Genomic DNA, 15050 nt, shown 5'->3' on the forward strand with positions numbered 1-15050 from the left:
GCCACCCACGCCCCCCCCCCGGGCCCGGAAAGGAGCGGGGAAAAGGGGAGAGTTTGGGATAAACCAGCGGACAATTCTAAGGAGGAAAAAACTTATTTACTAAAATATGGATAGCGAAATAAAAGATAACCAAATATAAATAATTAAGGGCTAACAAATCGCAATGAAACAGAGGAGAGAGGGAGTTCTCCGAAAACCGAGAGGCCCTACTGTGAACTCTAGGCGATGCACGGCTGGAAGTCCGGCTTTCCACTCTGCCCGGGAGATAGTGCGGGAGAGAAAGGAAGGTAGAGGGGCACCACTTCCAGCCTGGAAGGCGTGGGGAACGGAGGGCCCGGGGTAGCTGGCGGAGGGATATATCTTATAGAGTCCCTGGTATCCCGTCACTTATTGTTCACTCCTGTTGTTCTACTGGAGATGTAGTCTTTCTTCTGTGATGACTGCACATCTCAACAGAGATAGTCCATCTTTGACATGATGTTATGACTGGTGGAATTACACTGATAGCAAAATTTTACCAAAATATACACAACCATGACATTTCCACCTATTCTTACTATTATTACATCATGGTTAATACATAGCATATATATAACATATAGTAACACGTTAATGTAAAAATTTGTGATAGGCTAGAATAGATTTGAATGCATTGTAACATAACTAAATGTAACAACTATAATAACTAACAATACACTACACATGCACATACTTATATATTATATAGAGTACATAAAATTATTGACTGCACTCCCCCAGCATCAAATTCCCCTTTGTGGCACACAATTGAACATCCCATCCCTTCTGCATTACCCACCAAGTGCCACCCAGTCCCTTGGGCAAAGGACAATTCCACGATCAGGTTTGCCCTTTCCAGAAGGCTTGGGAAGGAACCCAAACAGCTTTTCCCAACCATGTTCTTTAACATGGTTTAACAGGGACCGTATCTCCTTCTACAGTGTTGTAGGGGCTGAGAATGTGAACTTAGGCACCTCCGATTGTACCAGTATCCTCTTAGTATTGACCAAACCAAGTGGACTTCTGCCAGATTCTTCTCCCAGTGCTGTAAATGTTCCAACCACCCATGCTTTCAACATAGTTTTCAACAATCCCATTATATCGTTCAATTTACCAGAAGCTGGTGTGCCAATGGTAGGGAATATGGATAAATTCCACTCAATGCCAGTGACTTTGGCCCAAGATATGTATTAAGAGAATTTGAAATGTTCCCATTTATCAGATTCATTCTTTCTGGGTGCCATGTCGCCACAAGACTTGTTTCTCAAGACCTAATAGGTGAGGGTTTCGAGACAGTTGCAGTGGGGTACTTGCGTATGTTTTCAAGCACCAGTGGTTGCCCTCTACCATGTGAGTACATAACACTTACCACTGCGAGATCGTGGCAAGGTATATTAATCAACCTGCCAGCGCCTCCCACACTATTTATACTTTTTGCCATACCGCCCCCTTCCTCCCGAGAAGGTCTTCATCCTTCTGCTTGGTTAATTATGCGCACATGTTTCACAATCATGAAATCTGCGCAGCAATAGCGTCCATGGTTAAGTCCACCCCCGGTCTGCTGGGCCATCCTTATATTGTTGCGTCTCTGTCCTTTGGATGGCCTGAGGTCTTTCATGAGCGCCATGCGAGCTAGACATATAATCACCCTTATTCTGCCAGTCCAATGTCAATTTAGCCACCTCAATTTTGGCCAGAGCATTTATTCTACCTGATGGTTGTTGGTTTGGTTGTTCTTCAGTACGCCCGACTCTTTGGGCACATGTGCATCCAAGGCATGACGCACCTTACCAACCACATATTCTTTCGGAACAATGTGAGCCTGTCCTTCCTATAGCCTTTCAGCGGCGCAAACAGATATTTCCCCTCCGTTGCACAGTATATTTTGTTGGCCACCGCTGTAACCACCGCCAGTAAGGCATTTGCCACCATCCATGAGTGCAGTAACTGGATACAGCATTCGGCCACCTCTCCCGCTTCAGCAAACATCTAAGGCCAGCTGGACAGCTTTTTACCTCTGCAAACTTGACTTGATTCTCCCCTTACTTTCAGTGGCCTGCTGTCAAACCTGTCGTGTGGGGCTTCCAACAGCAGCTTTCCTATGCATTGCTGGGCTTCCCTACAATGCCACATGACTTCCCTTGTCAGTGAATATAGCGGCATATTTTCTTATTCATTTCTGGAATCGTTCGTATGGTTGGGCCTCTTTAGCACGTGATACCTTCTGCTGGTGCAAGTGTCCAAACTTTTTATTTCGGCAGTCCATGATTACCTCTAGGATTCCTGGACGATTGAGGTTTCCATTCGCGCGTGCGCGCTGTTGTAATCAGCGTTAACTCCAACTTGCTCCAGGTTGACATCGGTAGCATGATGAGTGGAAGGGTGGAACTCTTCCTTTGGAACATCCAGTTAGCACGGTCAATGGGCGCGAGGTGCGCAAAGAGATCTGTGTTTCAGTCACGCCGACTACTTCGGAAGCAGCCCGAAACCCCCTCCATATCGCGTGCTAGATCTCCTTCTCAGTTGGAGTGTTAGCACTCTTGCAGACCGCTTATATGATTCGATCCAGGAATCCAGAATCCCAGGGGTCGCTCGGCGTCTCTCCTGAGGCTCTTTGCCACAAACTTCCAAGTGGGGCCTGTCTCTCCCAGCAGCAGTATAGAGATGTGCTCTTTCACATCCTGTTCCAGTCCGTGACGTGGCCCTAGCGGCTACAGCACGGGCTTATCTCTCTCGTTAATCTGTTCAGAAAGCCGTTGCTCTGCTCAGGGGCCCCATGCCAAAAATCATTACTTCGTTCCGCGGTTGACCGATTAAAGGGCTGGGCTTGAGGCAATGGAGGCTGTAGTTGTGGAATTGCATCCTGCAGAAAGCCCCACTGTGCCCAGAAAGATGTTTGTCTCTTGTCTGCGTAGTTTGGTGGAGACATGGCACTGATTTTTGTCATCACATCTGCTGGGATGTGTGACGACGCTCCATCCTGCCACTTTATAGCCTTAAAGAGACTGAAGTTTCGGGCTGGGGCAGGTCCTTTACTTTGCTTCGCTTAATAGCCAAAGCCAGTTGTAGAAGAATTCCGGATTATACACTAACAGCCTACTACCCTCCCTTTAGTGGAAAACTTCTTTCTGCTGTATCACCCCACACAACGGAATGTTCAGTCAATGTACTGCAGGTGTTTCAGGAGCACCACCCTGTTCCAGTACAGTTGAACACAACCCATGGCAACATGGTTTGGGCTGTGTTTCCACCCCTGGGGCAAACGGTTCCAAGTGATAGCCATGAATGCCCCTCCAGGGTGGAAGCAAACTTGTGGCTTGCATGTCTGCGGCCAAAGGAATAGAAAAAGAAGGCAACTTGGCAAATGGTCAAATGGTGGCATACATTTGGGCTGCTTTTGACTCCAGCTCGTACTGAGTTCCAACATGTCAACCAGCCCGGCACAGCAGCGCTGCAATGGGGGTGTAGAACCTCATTCCCAGGGGCCACGGTAGTGCTACTGTCAGCCTCCATCTCACACATGCTTTACGCACTGGCATATGGGGCTGTTAAAAGGTGATGAAGTTTTACTGATCACTCCCTGATCTCCAACTAGGCCGAATCAAATCATGAATGGGAGCAAGGAATCCCTGTTGGCTGCGATACACTCCGTCTGTGCACTTGTCTTTTAGCAATCGGACGGTACCCTGCTGCGGCTTTTACTCGTAGCAGCCCCACAACAGACGGGTCCTCTGACAGGCCAGGCAAAAACAGACAGACTGCTTATGTGTCCATGGTCTACAGCAGAGCTATCCCAAAGGTCCCATCGATACCCCTTAGCGATCCTTGAAATGGGGCCCCCTTCTGAGGTAATCAATACCCAAGTATAACATTGGAGGCCCCTGCCAGTTCACAAAGGTGTTTTTTCCAGTCTTTGCCAGTGAGGCTTATTTTCAGCCTCCAGCACAGTCAATTCTAATTGAAGAAGCCCCCAGTCACTACCAGAAATATGGGATTTGATTCTGTCCCTTCATGGACTTTTGGAGGCATTAGTGGTGCACTTGTGCACCGGTATCCACCAGCGCCCTTATATTTCCTGTGCGTTCTGATGTGCCAGGCCATCGAATCCAACAGTCCAATAAAACTCTATTATCCCTTTCCCTCCCCTTAGACTGAGGGCAGGGCCCCTCTATTGGTACCTGTGATGACTGGAGCAACTCCACTGGTGAGTTGGTATGTCTAGTAGTCTTTTCACCCGTGCTCGTGAGTGCAGCGTGGGCTGCATCATGCCACTTCCTCATGTCTTCTCCACGGTCACGGTAGGTAGCGCCCACATGGAAACACGACGGCTACTGCAATCGTACTGTTGTTCTTTGCGCGATGCTGGGAAAGCGCCATGTTAGTGCGGTTAACAGCTGAGACTTTTTGATGAGTTTGCAGGTTGGGGCAGTAGACTGGACTAGTTGATCAGCATCCTTCATTTAGACCTAAGGTGGCCCGTACGAGGATTGACCTTCATCAGTTGTTTCATGATACTATTACGGTGATCATTACAAATCAGTTGATGGAAAACAATTTCTTGCACAGTTTCTTCGACTCGGTTTTCTAGCGTGAGATGGCAGAAAACTGCCGGCATGCAGTTGGGGCGAGCTGCTGATCGATGGTTTGAAGCATTATTTAATCAGCTCAAAAAACTCGGGGCCATCTGTCCACGAATCCTTTAGATCCTTGATACCAATGACTGTGCAATTTCTCCTTGGTTGCTGTACTTCGTGATTTTTCTGGCCACCATGTCAGGATCGGCCCTCACTCTCTCAGGTCCAAGTTCGCTTGGATCAGGGCTGTACAACATTTTTCGCCATGGCCAATTAACCTCAGGCGCTGAATACCTTTTTGGACGGCTATTCCAACGATCAAAATTTAGGCTTCAAAGCATCCTATAGAGGTACCTTTCTTCACGGCTTCGTAACAGCGCAACCAGAGAGTAGCAGCTCCATCCCGAAACATCTGCCTAATCCCTCTGTCGATACCTGCATCTTGAGGCAATGCTTCCTAGTTGGCGAGCTTCATTACCATCTAGAGGACAAGCTGTTGGCCCCGTTGTCCCAGCAGCGAAAGCAAGCCAAGCCCAAGGGATACCTTCATCTTGACGCCGTTGTAAACTCCTTCTTGAGCCTTTTGGATTTCAGTTCAGCTTCAGAGGTCGACAAAGACGGTGATTTCCTCCTCATCATCAGTCTCTTCTTCATGCCTCTTGTTTTGCCTTTGCTTTTTTCGGTACTGCCCTCCATGCCCGCACCTGGGTTTCTTCTTGTGCCCCCCCCTGTGGCTTCTCCCTTCTTTTCGTTCTAGACGCTGTGGACACCCGTTTCCATTTCGGTGCCTTCCACAGGGGCAACTGTGATATTGCTACTGATGCCTCCTGTTGACTGATCAGAATTAACTTGGGCCTTGAATCCTCAGATCGGGGGAAACTCTCCTCTCTCCAGAATAGTTATGATACAAAGCCGGTATGCATAAGCCAAACCCAATAAGGTTTACCTCCTTAGATCTCTGACCCAAATACTCACTTAATTTCTTAGGGTCCCTTTAGGTGTTCAAGAGTGAAATCCCATGACACTCGGCGTCCCCATTGCTTCTGAAGACTTTTCCTAAACCTTTCCATATTCCCTGCCAGTTCATCATTCTCTCGTTCTGGGAGGAGACTTTCCGCAAGTTAAGAACGAATGCATAGGAACATATATGGCATTGCATTAGATAGTGCATAACATGAATGCAAGTATGAACCCTATTCTCAGTTATTGAAAATGCGGTCTGTCGGAAAATCTGAGAGTGACAACCTAAATAAAAAGGGTTTTTTTAGCCTGTTACAATGAATTAAACATGTGGTGTTTGTAAAAATTGCCTGTTCCAATCTGGGATGCAAGTATTTGTAAAATTGCCGTTCCATCTGAGATGCATAGTGTTAGTAAGACTTCACACATGGCATCTGGAGGTTGTAGATGCCAAAATTTCTTGACCATACCCACATCTCGTAAAAGTACCAGGCAGGTTCTTCCATCAGTATCCCACCTTTATTTAGGCTATATGATCGACAATTCCACAACACCCCAAATTATTCGGTGTTAATAGGGTTGACCCAATTGACTTTAAGAAGATCATAATTGCTTTCAATCCTTAACAGAGCAAACTGGGGTCATGAAAGAGTGGACCTGTTCATACAGGCTGGCAGAGACTACTGTAAAAAAGTCAGAGAGCTAGCCTAAGCTTTGCTCTAAGGGTGATCGCGAGAAAGAGAAATCCCCTTGTATTTCTACACAAAAGTTAGATCAGCAATGCCTGAAGAATTGTGCAGCTAGCCCGTTAATGTTGACAATTTGTCTGTATGTGTTGGCCCGAAAGAGACAGGTCACCAGCCATACTTCATCCCGAGTGAGCAGCTTACGGAAAGATAACACTGGACAGGGAAACAGCGGGGAAACACAATCCAGCAAGATAAAAGACGGCCGAAGCTCTTCCGAAAGGCAGCAAAGAGGAGAGTAGTTGCTAAGACAAAGCTAAAAAGCTCTATGCCCGTGCGACTTCGGTGCACAGACGCAAAACAAGCAGCTGCTCCAAAACTGGGAAGCGGCCGGAGAGCCCACGTCTCCGAGAAGTTCGAGAGAAGAAGGAGGGCACTCCAGCCTGGGAACGAGATTATATAGAGTCCTGGTCCCGTGACTTATTGTTACTCCTGTTGTTCTCTGAAAAATGTAGTCTTCTTCTGAGGACTGCACATTCAACAGAAGTATCCATACTTGACATGATGTTATGATGTGGAATACTGATAGCAAAATTACAAAATTACAAAACCATGACAACATGTCAAGCAGTACCTCGCTCCTCAGGAAGTCCTGTTTGCTGACAGCTGGATGAGTAAAAATCACAGTGAAGATTACAGTAAAGAACTGGGCCCTGAGCTGACATGGTGCTCACCTTGAAAGGCACTTTTTCTAGTAAGTGATGTCTTGATAATTTAGTTGATCTCTTGGCTGATAGTGTCTCTGCTCATTGTGTGTTTCCTCAAGTGTGACAGCATAGTCCGGGTACAGCTTTTGTTTTTTGACAGGGAATGAAGTGATTAAGGCTGAGTTTTACAACAGAAATTACAGTTTGAGTCATTGTTTCATGGTAGGAAACAATCCTTATTGCTTCAGTGTTTCTTAACATGTATAGTTTGCTTGTTTTGTTTCAAGTACAGTAATGGAACGTATATTTTATATAAGGAACAGAAAAAGAAGGAGAAAACTTGAGCGTTGCTCTTGCTCTAAGCAGTTTTTGTGACTGTTACAGCGAGCTTTCATTGCAAGAAGAAGTTGGTGAGCAGAAAACTGCACATCCTTAGGCCAGCAAGCTCTTGATTAGAGCAGGGGTCTGAATGCAGAGACCCGAGAACCTGTCTGCTTGGTCTTGGCAGTTCTGACTCAGAAATCATTGTCCTCACATAACAAGTTGTGAAAACAAAGCTCAGTTCTGTGCATCTCTTCCTGCTGTCTCTTGTTGAGAGTTTGCTATAGAGACTGGAAATTATAATTCATGTCCTGGTTTTTTTTTTTTGTTTTTTAGTTAGTTTGGTTTTTTTGCTGAAAAGATGACTCTGAACATGCCTGAAAAATGCATGACCTTGACCAGCAAGCTCTGCAGCAGTGGAACTTGCTTATAGGAGAGGAGTCCCAGTAGATGTCTGAGGTAGATATCTAAGTGGCCTGATGTGGTGCTGTGTGGAGGCAGTTAGGTACAAAAGCAAGATTGGGGTCTCAGCGTAATGTTTAGCTTCACTTTTTGGCCAAGATGAGCTCTTGTGTTGGCCTGGTGTAGGCACAGCTCTCTCACTGCCAGTACCTGCATTTAGCATGCTGTGTCAGTAGATGAAACCAGCATGATGTTGCCAGCATGATGTTGAACTTCTTCCTTAATAAACAAGGTCATGGTGCTCTGCTATGTAAGAATCTTCATCTTGCAGAAATTTGTGCAGCTGCTCTTTTGCTCTTTGTTCCTTTTCGTGGAGCATTACATGTCTCAGGCTGTTAGCATTAAATAATACTACTTCTTCCCCACCACCCTGTCCTCCTTTTTTGCATTTTGAACATCTTTGTTATTATTTTGTTTAGTTTTTAAGTAAAAGATTTGAGAAGGTCTCAAGAAAGGCGGTTGTCAGTGCCCGTGCAGAGCAGCTCAAGTGGGAGTAAAACACTTTCAGTCTCAAAATCACATGGCTGTTTTTGCAGATGTATTTTTGTCATTGCTGCTGGTAGGATGAAAATAGCAAAAAAATCTGTAGGCTCGGTTGAAGTTGTCCTGTTTCTTTCTCTTGTGATGAGCCCCTATTTACTCTCTCACAAATGAGGCTTCTCTTGCAATACAATTTTCTTGACAGAGGCAACAGGATGAGACTGCAGATCCGTTTAAAGCAATTATGGGATGAAGGCCAGGAGCCCACTTAGTTTGGTGGATACAGTGATTTTGACTTTAAAGTAATTTAAAGCAGAGGAGGGGAAATCTTGGATAATGGAGATCTCTTAAGCTTTATTGTGGGTGGCTTTTGTTAGGGGTGGAAAGCGAAGGGAATTGGCTTTCATGTGACAGGCTTAAAAGCAGGAATCCAGTGAGCTGCTGTGCTGCTGGTCAGAGCTTTTTAGGGTACTGAGAAGGCCAGAAAGCTGGTAAATGTGTTTTAAAAGCATTTTAGAGTCAGAAGTAGTGCAGTGGTAGAGCTGTGCTATGGGTCTCATCTACATCCTCTAGTAAGGTGACAGTGTGAGGCAACCTCAGTGGAAAGAAAGCTTTGAAAAAGAACAGACCTGATTTTGAACTCCCTTTCTTTTGCAGTAGGGACAGCAGAGAATGTTTGTCCTCACATGGATATACTGCCCCTGTTTGGGGATGTCCCAATACGGCAGCAGTTAGTGTAGAAAGAGATTAATTGCCATGAGACACAAAAACAGTTGTGCCTGGCTTTTGAATGATCAGTGTGTTGTTGCCATGGCAGAAATGCCACTGATAGAGGCCTGCTCCTTCTCTCTTCTCTTCATGGTGAAGTCACCAGGATGGTAGCTGCTCACCTCAATGTGTGTGGTGCTAAGCCTGAACAAATTTGGGAAGAGCTGGAAGGAGGGCAGCACGGGCATGCATGGAGTTCAGCAGGAGTGGGATGGTTTGTGTATATCAGTGGGCTGGCAAGAAGAAAGCACGTAGTCTGTAAGCTTGCAGAAGTCTCCTAAATTAACCTTAGATATAGCTCATTTTGTGGCAAGTTCATCTTTATTAAAAATATATATTACATCGTAAGATTGCTTCTGGGGACCTTACCTTCTCTTATTGCAAAGCTGAGACTAAGGAAGTTGCTTTGTGTTTAAAAGTGGCTGGATCTTAGGATCAAATTGCTTAATATATTGAACTGTAGCAGAGTATTCATTTTTCCCTTAGTTTCCTAGCTCCATCCACCTTCCCTTTGATGGAGTTGTATTTGTTTTTGCAGAACTCAGCCTGCTACCTGCATCGGTCACCATGCCCTGTACAGAAGTTGGTATCAAATAATGAATACTCAAGTTGCTGTTCTCAGCTCAAGTGATTTGACCTTGCCATCAGTGCAATACTGAATGCAGGCAGGTCTGAGCTCGGTTCTCTAGTTGCCAGTGGTAGGTGTAAACTACCTCGTGACTTGGATGCTCTCCCAGGAATTACCTCATTGTCTGGAGCAAGCTATCTAGTCAAAGTCCAGGTCTGGATGAGAAGCAGGAGTTGCTTCTCCTTCACCTAGGGTGAAGTGTTTTGTCCTTGAGCAGTAGGATTGCAAATTGATTGTTGTAGGTCCGATATGGCCCAGGCTTGGTCTGCTTTGTAAGCTGCCTAAGATGGTGTGCATAGCTCATGATGTGTTGGTAATCTGGAAATGAGGTTGTTCTGCAGTCCCTGAGGTTTTATTTTATTTGGGTGATGTGGAATTTAAAAGCTTCCTCTCATCTGTATCTGGCCAGAGCTACCAGCCTGCTGTCAACTGCACAGACACTGCTTTGGTGGCACAGGCTTTTGCAATAGATAGCAGGCACCTTTCTTTTTCCAGCAGTTCTTTAATGTCAATATCATTGTTTTACATTGCGGTATAATGATGTGATATAATTATCCAGAGGAAATAATATGCATGTCTGTTTTCTTGTAAATGCTATTATGTTTAGCTTTCCTTTGTCATTAAGAGAGCCTAAGTAGCATAAGGGTTCTTCCTGCTAAGTCACTCAGTCTTCTGTATTCTATATTATTTAATATTTTAGAGTGCAATGCATTAAAAAGCCAGCATGGTCAGACAGAAGTAATTCTTCATGAATATGCATCTCCCAGTAGAGCAGTTGCACAATTTTAATCTTAAAATAATAATAATTTTTAAAAAAAGCATCCTTTTGTTTTTCATGTAGTTACTCATATGATCATATTTTGTCTGTGTTTCCAAAGAAATCTATTTATGTTTCTGTTTTCAAGTGTTTTACAACTTAGTGCTGATTTGACTGTGACTGCTTAAAATCACCTGCTTGTTTTTCTGGTCTGCAGTATGATGAAAACAACAACTTCTGTACTGCCTTGTGAGCAATGAACACCAATGCTGATGAGTTTTCATTTATTTTTAGCTCAGTCCAGGCACCTGAGATGAAGAATGTCAGTAACGGTGCTTTGTTGGGCAGCTCTGATGGTAGATTTCTGTGATAAGTGCCAGAGAAAAAAAAGCTGAATATCTTTTAATTTATTTATATTTGCAAAACAGCTGCTGAGTTCCTCAGTGGTGGAATTATGAGAAGATGTACATTTTTGTAAATTTGCTTGCAATTAAAAAAATAATATTTTTCATAAGAGTGTTACTAATGAGAGTATTTGTAATAAAGCTTTTTGATTGGAGCTCTGGTAGCATAAGCAGACCCGGACTATAGTTTCCCTTAGACTTTGCCTGAAGATGTTGTCCCGTAGGAGCCTGAAGATGTTGGGCTTGCAACTGTTGTGCTGTTACCAACTGAAGTGGCTGGTCTGGTAGGTTTGTTGCCTCTCTTTATGAGCCACCTTAACCAGGGCTCTTAAGGGAGCTTCTGATTTTGAGTGGAGGGGTGGGGTCTTGACAGCAAGTGCACAGGGTATAGGCTTTCTATCCTGATGATTCATTTCTGTGCATGTGGGTGCTCTTACCCTATGGAGTAACAGAAAGAATGACAGCAGTGCGCTGTCGCTGCCTCAGAGCCGCCAACAGGCTCATAGCTTGTGTGACTGAGCTGCTGCAAAATTCACCTTAACATCACAAATCATTGTCCCTCCTGCAGTTTATTGCTGGCTCCTATGGTCCTCATTACCCAGGTATTTCTTTTGCTTCCCCTTGTGTCCTTTGCACAGGAAGAGCTCTGCAGCATGGCTTCTCCAGTGTGAAGCTGTTTTCAGAACACTCTTTGGACAGGAGCTGGCTGCGGGCAGGCTGCTTACGTGCTTTTTGGAGGCTGGCAACAACCTGCAAGCCAACAGTTATTACTTCCTGAAGGGAAGTTTTAATCTGCTCTTGCAGGGAAGGAAAGGAAGAGGACATGTTTTATATGAAAAAACAATACTCATGTTTTAGCTCTTGTGTTTATGCGCAGTTCAAGCATCAGAGGAAATGCCTCAGACACAGTCATTATGAACAGTACATACGGATGAATTTCAATGATGAGAAATGGAGGTGTTCCCAAATTTCCAGTCGTAAAACACAAGTGACAGATTAGTATGGAGTTCAGCTCTTCAGACTTGAAACTCAGTGCTGAAGAGAACAGCCAGGTGCCCAGACAGGTACTGATGAGTTAAGTGCTAACTGTGGTTCAGTATTGAAGCTTGCAGGTTTTGTCAGCGCTGACCTGTACCTTCCCTTGGAATACACCCCACCCAACACAGCAGTACTTCAGCTTTCATTGGCGTGCCAGCCAGCTGCTGTTCAGGGCCCTGATAAAACTGCCAAGAGTAGCTCTGCTTCATCAGTACTGCTTACAAGGGGAGTCTGCCTGTTCCACGCTTAAATCAGACTAGTTCCAACCGTGGCTTTCTCTGTTATGCATATCTGGCATAAGTTGCCACATTAAATAAGTTTGGGAACAAAGTAGTGGTTTGAGTTTATTTTGAGGAGTGGGTTTGTAAGTAATTGAGTGAATTTTCTGTTTAACGCTTGATTTTCTCTGCTGTGTGTTGGCAACAGTTTCTGACTATGGCAGTAGCTTGTTCCAACTGTCCCTACAAGTGTTTTCTCCATCTCCCAACATGCACTCCATCTCTCTCCTGTAGTGAAGTAGCTGCTTGGTCTAACTAGGGGATTAGCTGACAAGTGTCAGGGACAGAAAAGCTGGATTCTTTTTTCTCTCTTTCCTTTTAGTTTCTTTTTCTCTGTCCTAGCTATTGGTTTTTCTCAGCTGTTTTGCACTCCTACTGCCTCACACGCATAGAAATAGAGCAAGCAGTGGAAGGCTGTATTTCCACTTTATTGCTCAGTGTACGTTTTACCTGGAGGTAAAATGTGGCTGTCTGCATGCCTTGATCTAACTTGTGCGTGTGCTCTTTCCTGTTGGTGCAGCCCTGTCAGTTCCCCATTCCAGGTGCTCTCTAGGGTGCTGCTCTTTGGTGGATGCTGTTTTGCCAGTGGGTGGAATCAGCACAAAGTTCGCAGGCGCCAAGTTGAAGAAGTGCACTTATCTTAAGTTTAAAGCAGTGAGGTAGTAAGTGAAATGATGCAGCAACAATAAAACAGAACAAGGCAATGCACCTAACCATTACTGCATGAGGATAGCAATAGTGGTTAGGAAAGATACATCCCTAATACTTTACCATCATCCAGATCTGCAGTTCATGGGGAGCCCTGGTTGCAGTGAGGATTTGCATAGCATTTCCTGGTAACTGGGAGGTCCTATGCTGCGCATCCACTTGTAGGTGAGGTCTCCAACTTCACTGCAAGAGGGTCCAGCTTTTATATTGTTGAATAAACAAGTTTACGTAACAGTTGGGTTTCGTAGCACCCATTTAGAACACTGAAAGGAAAAAAGAATGGGTTTTGATTGTGGCAGACCTTAGGAAGTTTGAAAGTGCAAGTGTTTGCTGCTGCTCAGGTAGTCTCCCCTAAATCACTTATATGTAGAATGAATTCTTTGTTTGAGGTCTTTAAAGTGGCGAAGTACTAAATCACAGTAGGTCAATTTTCATTCCGACTTGGAATTCACGTTTGTTAGGTCCTACTGTAGTTTCTTCAGTTGATCAGGAGAATCTTAATATAGTTATTTCTTTCAATTTCAAGAAGATTGTCTTTTTTTCTTACAATTTTTAAAGTTTCACCTGTGATTTTGGAAAGATGATGTGATTTTTTTTTGAATGCTGTGCTGTTATCAACAAAACATTACTTTTGAGCAGTGAACATTTGATCAAAGCCTTTTCTATTTCCATCCCCTGCCTGCCTTCCAAGAAAGACAGAGAAAGTGTTGATGAAGGTTCCTCATGCTATCTTTTATCCTTCATGTTCATCCTGAATTATTCCTGTAGAAAGAGATAAAGGAGAAACAAGGACTTTTTCAGGTCATATGGGTAATCAGCCCACAGAGATGCAAAGGCTGGAGTGTGGAGGAAATTGTTTGGAGCCTGCTGGGGGGGGAAAAAAAAAAAAAAGAAGCTGTTATTTTCTAGAGTGGAGCTAATACAGGAAGGCTTGTTTTGTTTTTAAAGCAGTTTCGTCCAACTCATTTCTAGTGAAATTTTCATTTAAATTTACTCTTTTTTTTTTTTTTTTTTCCACCTCCCCTTGTCTGTATCAATATAACTTTCTTTTTGTCCTGCCTTCCAAGTATTTCCACGATTTTTGTGGAGGGTTTTTTAGCATTATTACAGCCTGTTTTTGCATTCATCCCAGACTGCAGTGTTCTGAATTGAACACTGGAGATGAAGATGAATTGTGAACAGAGAAAATCATGGCACCTAATTTCCTGGCTTGGCTTTTAATTAAGTAGATGCCGAGCCAAGGATATGGTTGCAATTTGAAGTATTATAATGAATCTTTTGGTTTTCTGCTATAAAGGATCACTGAAAGGGCATTCAGAGCCCCAGAATGATTTCTTTCTAGGGCCTGATCAAAAGTCTATTAAAAATAATAGAAATCTTTCCTCTCTGAGATTTTATTCAAGACATAAATTGTCCTCTTTTCAATTCTGGATAATGGCTGCTTCTGTAATTTGTGAAGTCTGTGAAGCTTTTACCAGTATCTTGTACCACATCTTTAGAAACCTCAGATATACAAATCACCTTTTAGCCGTTTTTGTGCTGCTGTGTTGCAAGATGTTTGGTTCTCCCAAGCTGGCCTGTGGTTTGGTTCTGTTATTCTGACTTCTTTTTATCAGTCTGCTTAATCCAACTTCTTCAAAGGGAAATGTTTATAATAAAAACTAAAAAGGCTGCTATTCTTTGGAAGTAGTGGTTTCCAAAGCATCCCTGAGGAAAGAAGATGCAAGCTGTTATCTAGCAATGTGATTAGTAACATAATTTTTCTTTCCCCCCTTTATTTTAGCAGCTGATGGTTCTAAAATACAAGAGAAGAAAGTCGCTTCAGGACAAAGCAATACCGGAACTAAACCAGGTATGCCATTCTTCATGTTTCACATTGTGAAGCTGTTTGTCAGAATTATATGTTAAAAACGGATGTCTTCCTGTGAATTTTTAAGATGTTTCATTTTCCTAAACCTCTCTTAGTAGTTCAAACAATACTAGTATCAGTGACTGTATTTTGTTAGGCTGGAGTTTCCAATTGCTCACAATGAAGTAAAACTAATAAAATCTGCTTCTGTTTTAGTGCAGTTTAAGAACGAGGATTGCAAAGTAAGATACGGTTACAGAAGCCACTGTACTTCCATTCATGCTTGTACCAGTATTTTCTGCTGTAGACAGGGATTTGTAGCTTTGTTTAAACATGCTTCTGTTTAAAAATGTCTTCACTTCCGGCACTGTAAGCCATATTCTGTAATATACCTTGTGCAGCGAACAGATGC

At 43.8% G+C, this 15050-nt stretch overlaps 1 protein-coding gene across 12 annotated transcripts in view; it reads left to right on the forward strand.

The window, feature by feature from the left end:
- Positions 1-15050, forward strand: part of MAP7 (microtubule associated protein 7) — a 101357-nt gene that overhangs the window by 41731 nt on the left and 44576 nt on the right. For 9 of the 12 annotated variants that reach the window (XM_032443632.1, XM_032443628.1, XM_032443629.1 and 6 more), the window contains one exon: positions 14573-14641. In XM_032443632.1, the coding sequence (XP_032299523.1) occupies positions 14573-14641 (69 nt within the window). The remainder of the gene's footprint in view (positions 1-14572; positions 14642-15050) is intronic. The other 3 variants (XM_032443627.1, XM_032443633.1, XM_032443631.1) reach the window with 1 other exon arrangement.

Source organism: Coturnix japonica, chromosome 3, assembly GCF_001577835.2.
Source record: "Coturnix japonica isolate 7356 chromosome 3, Coturnix japonica 2.1, whole genome shotgun sequence".
Lineage (NCBI taxonomy): Eukaryota > Metazoa > Chordata > Aves > Galliformes > Phasianidae > Coturnix > Coturnix japonica.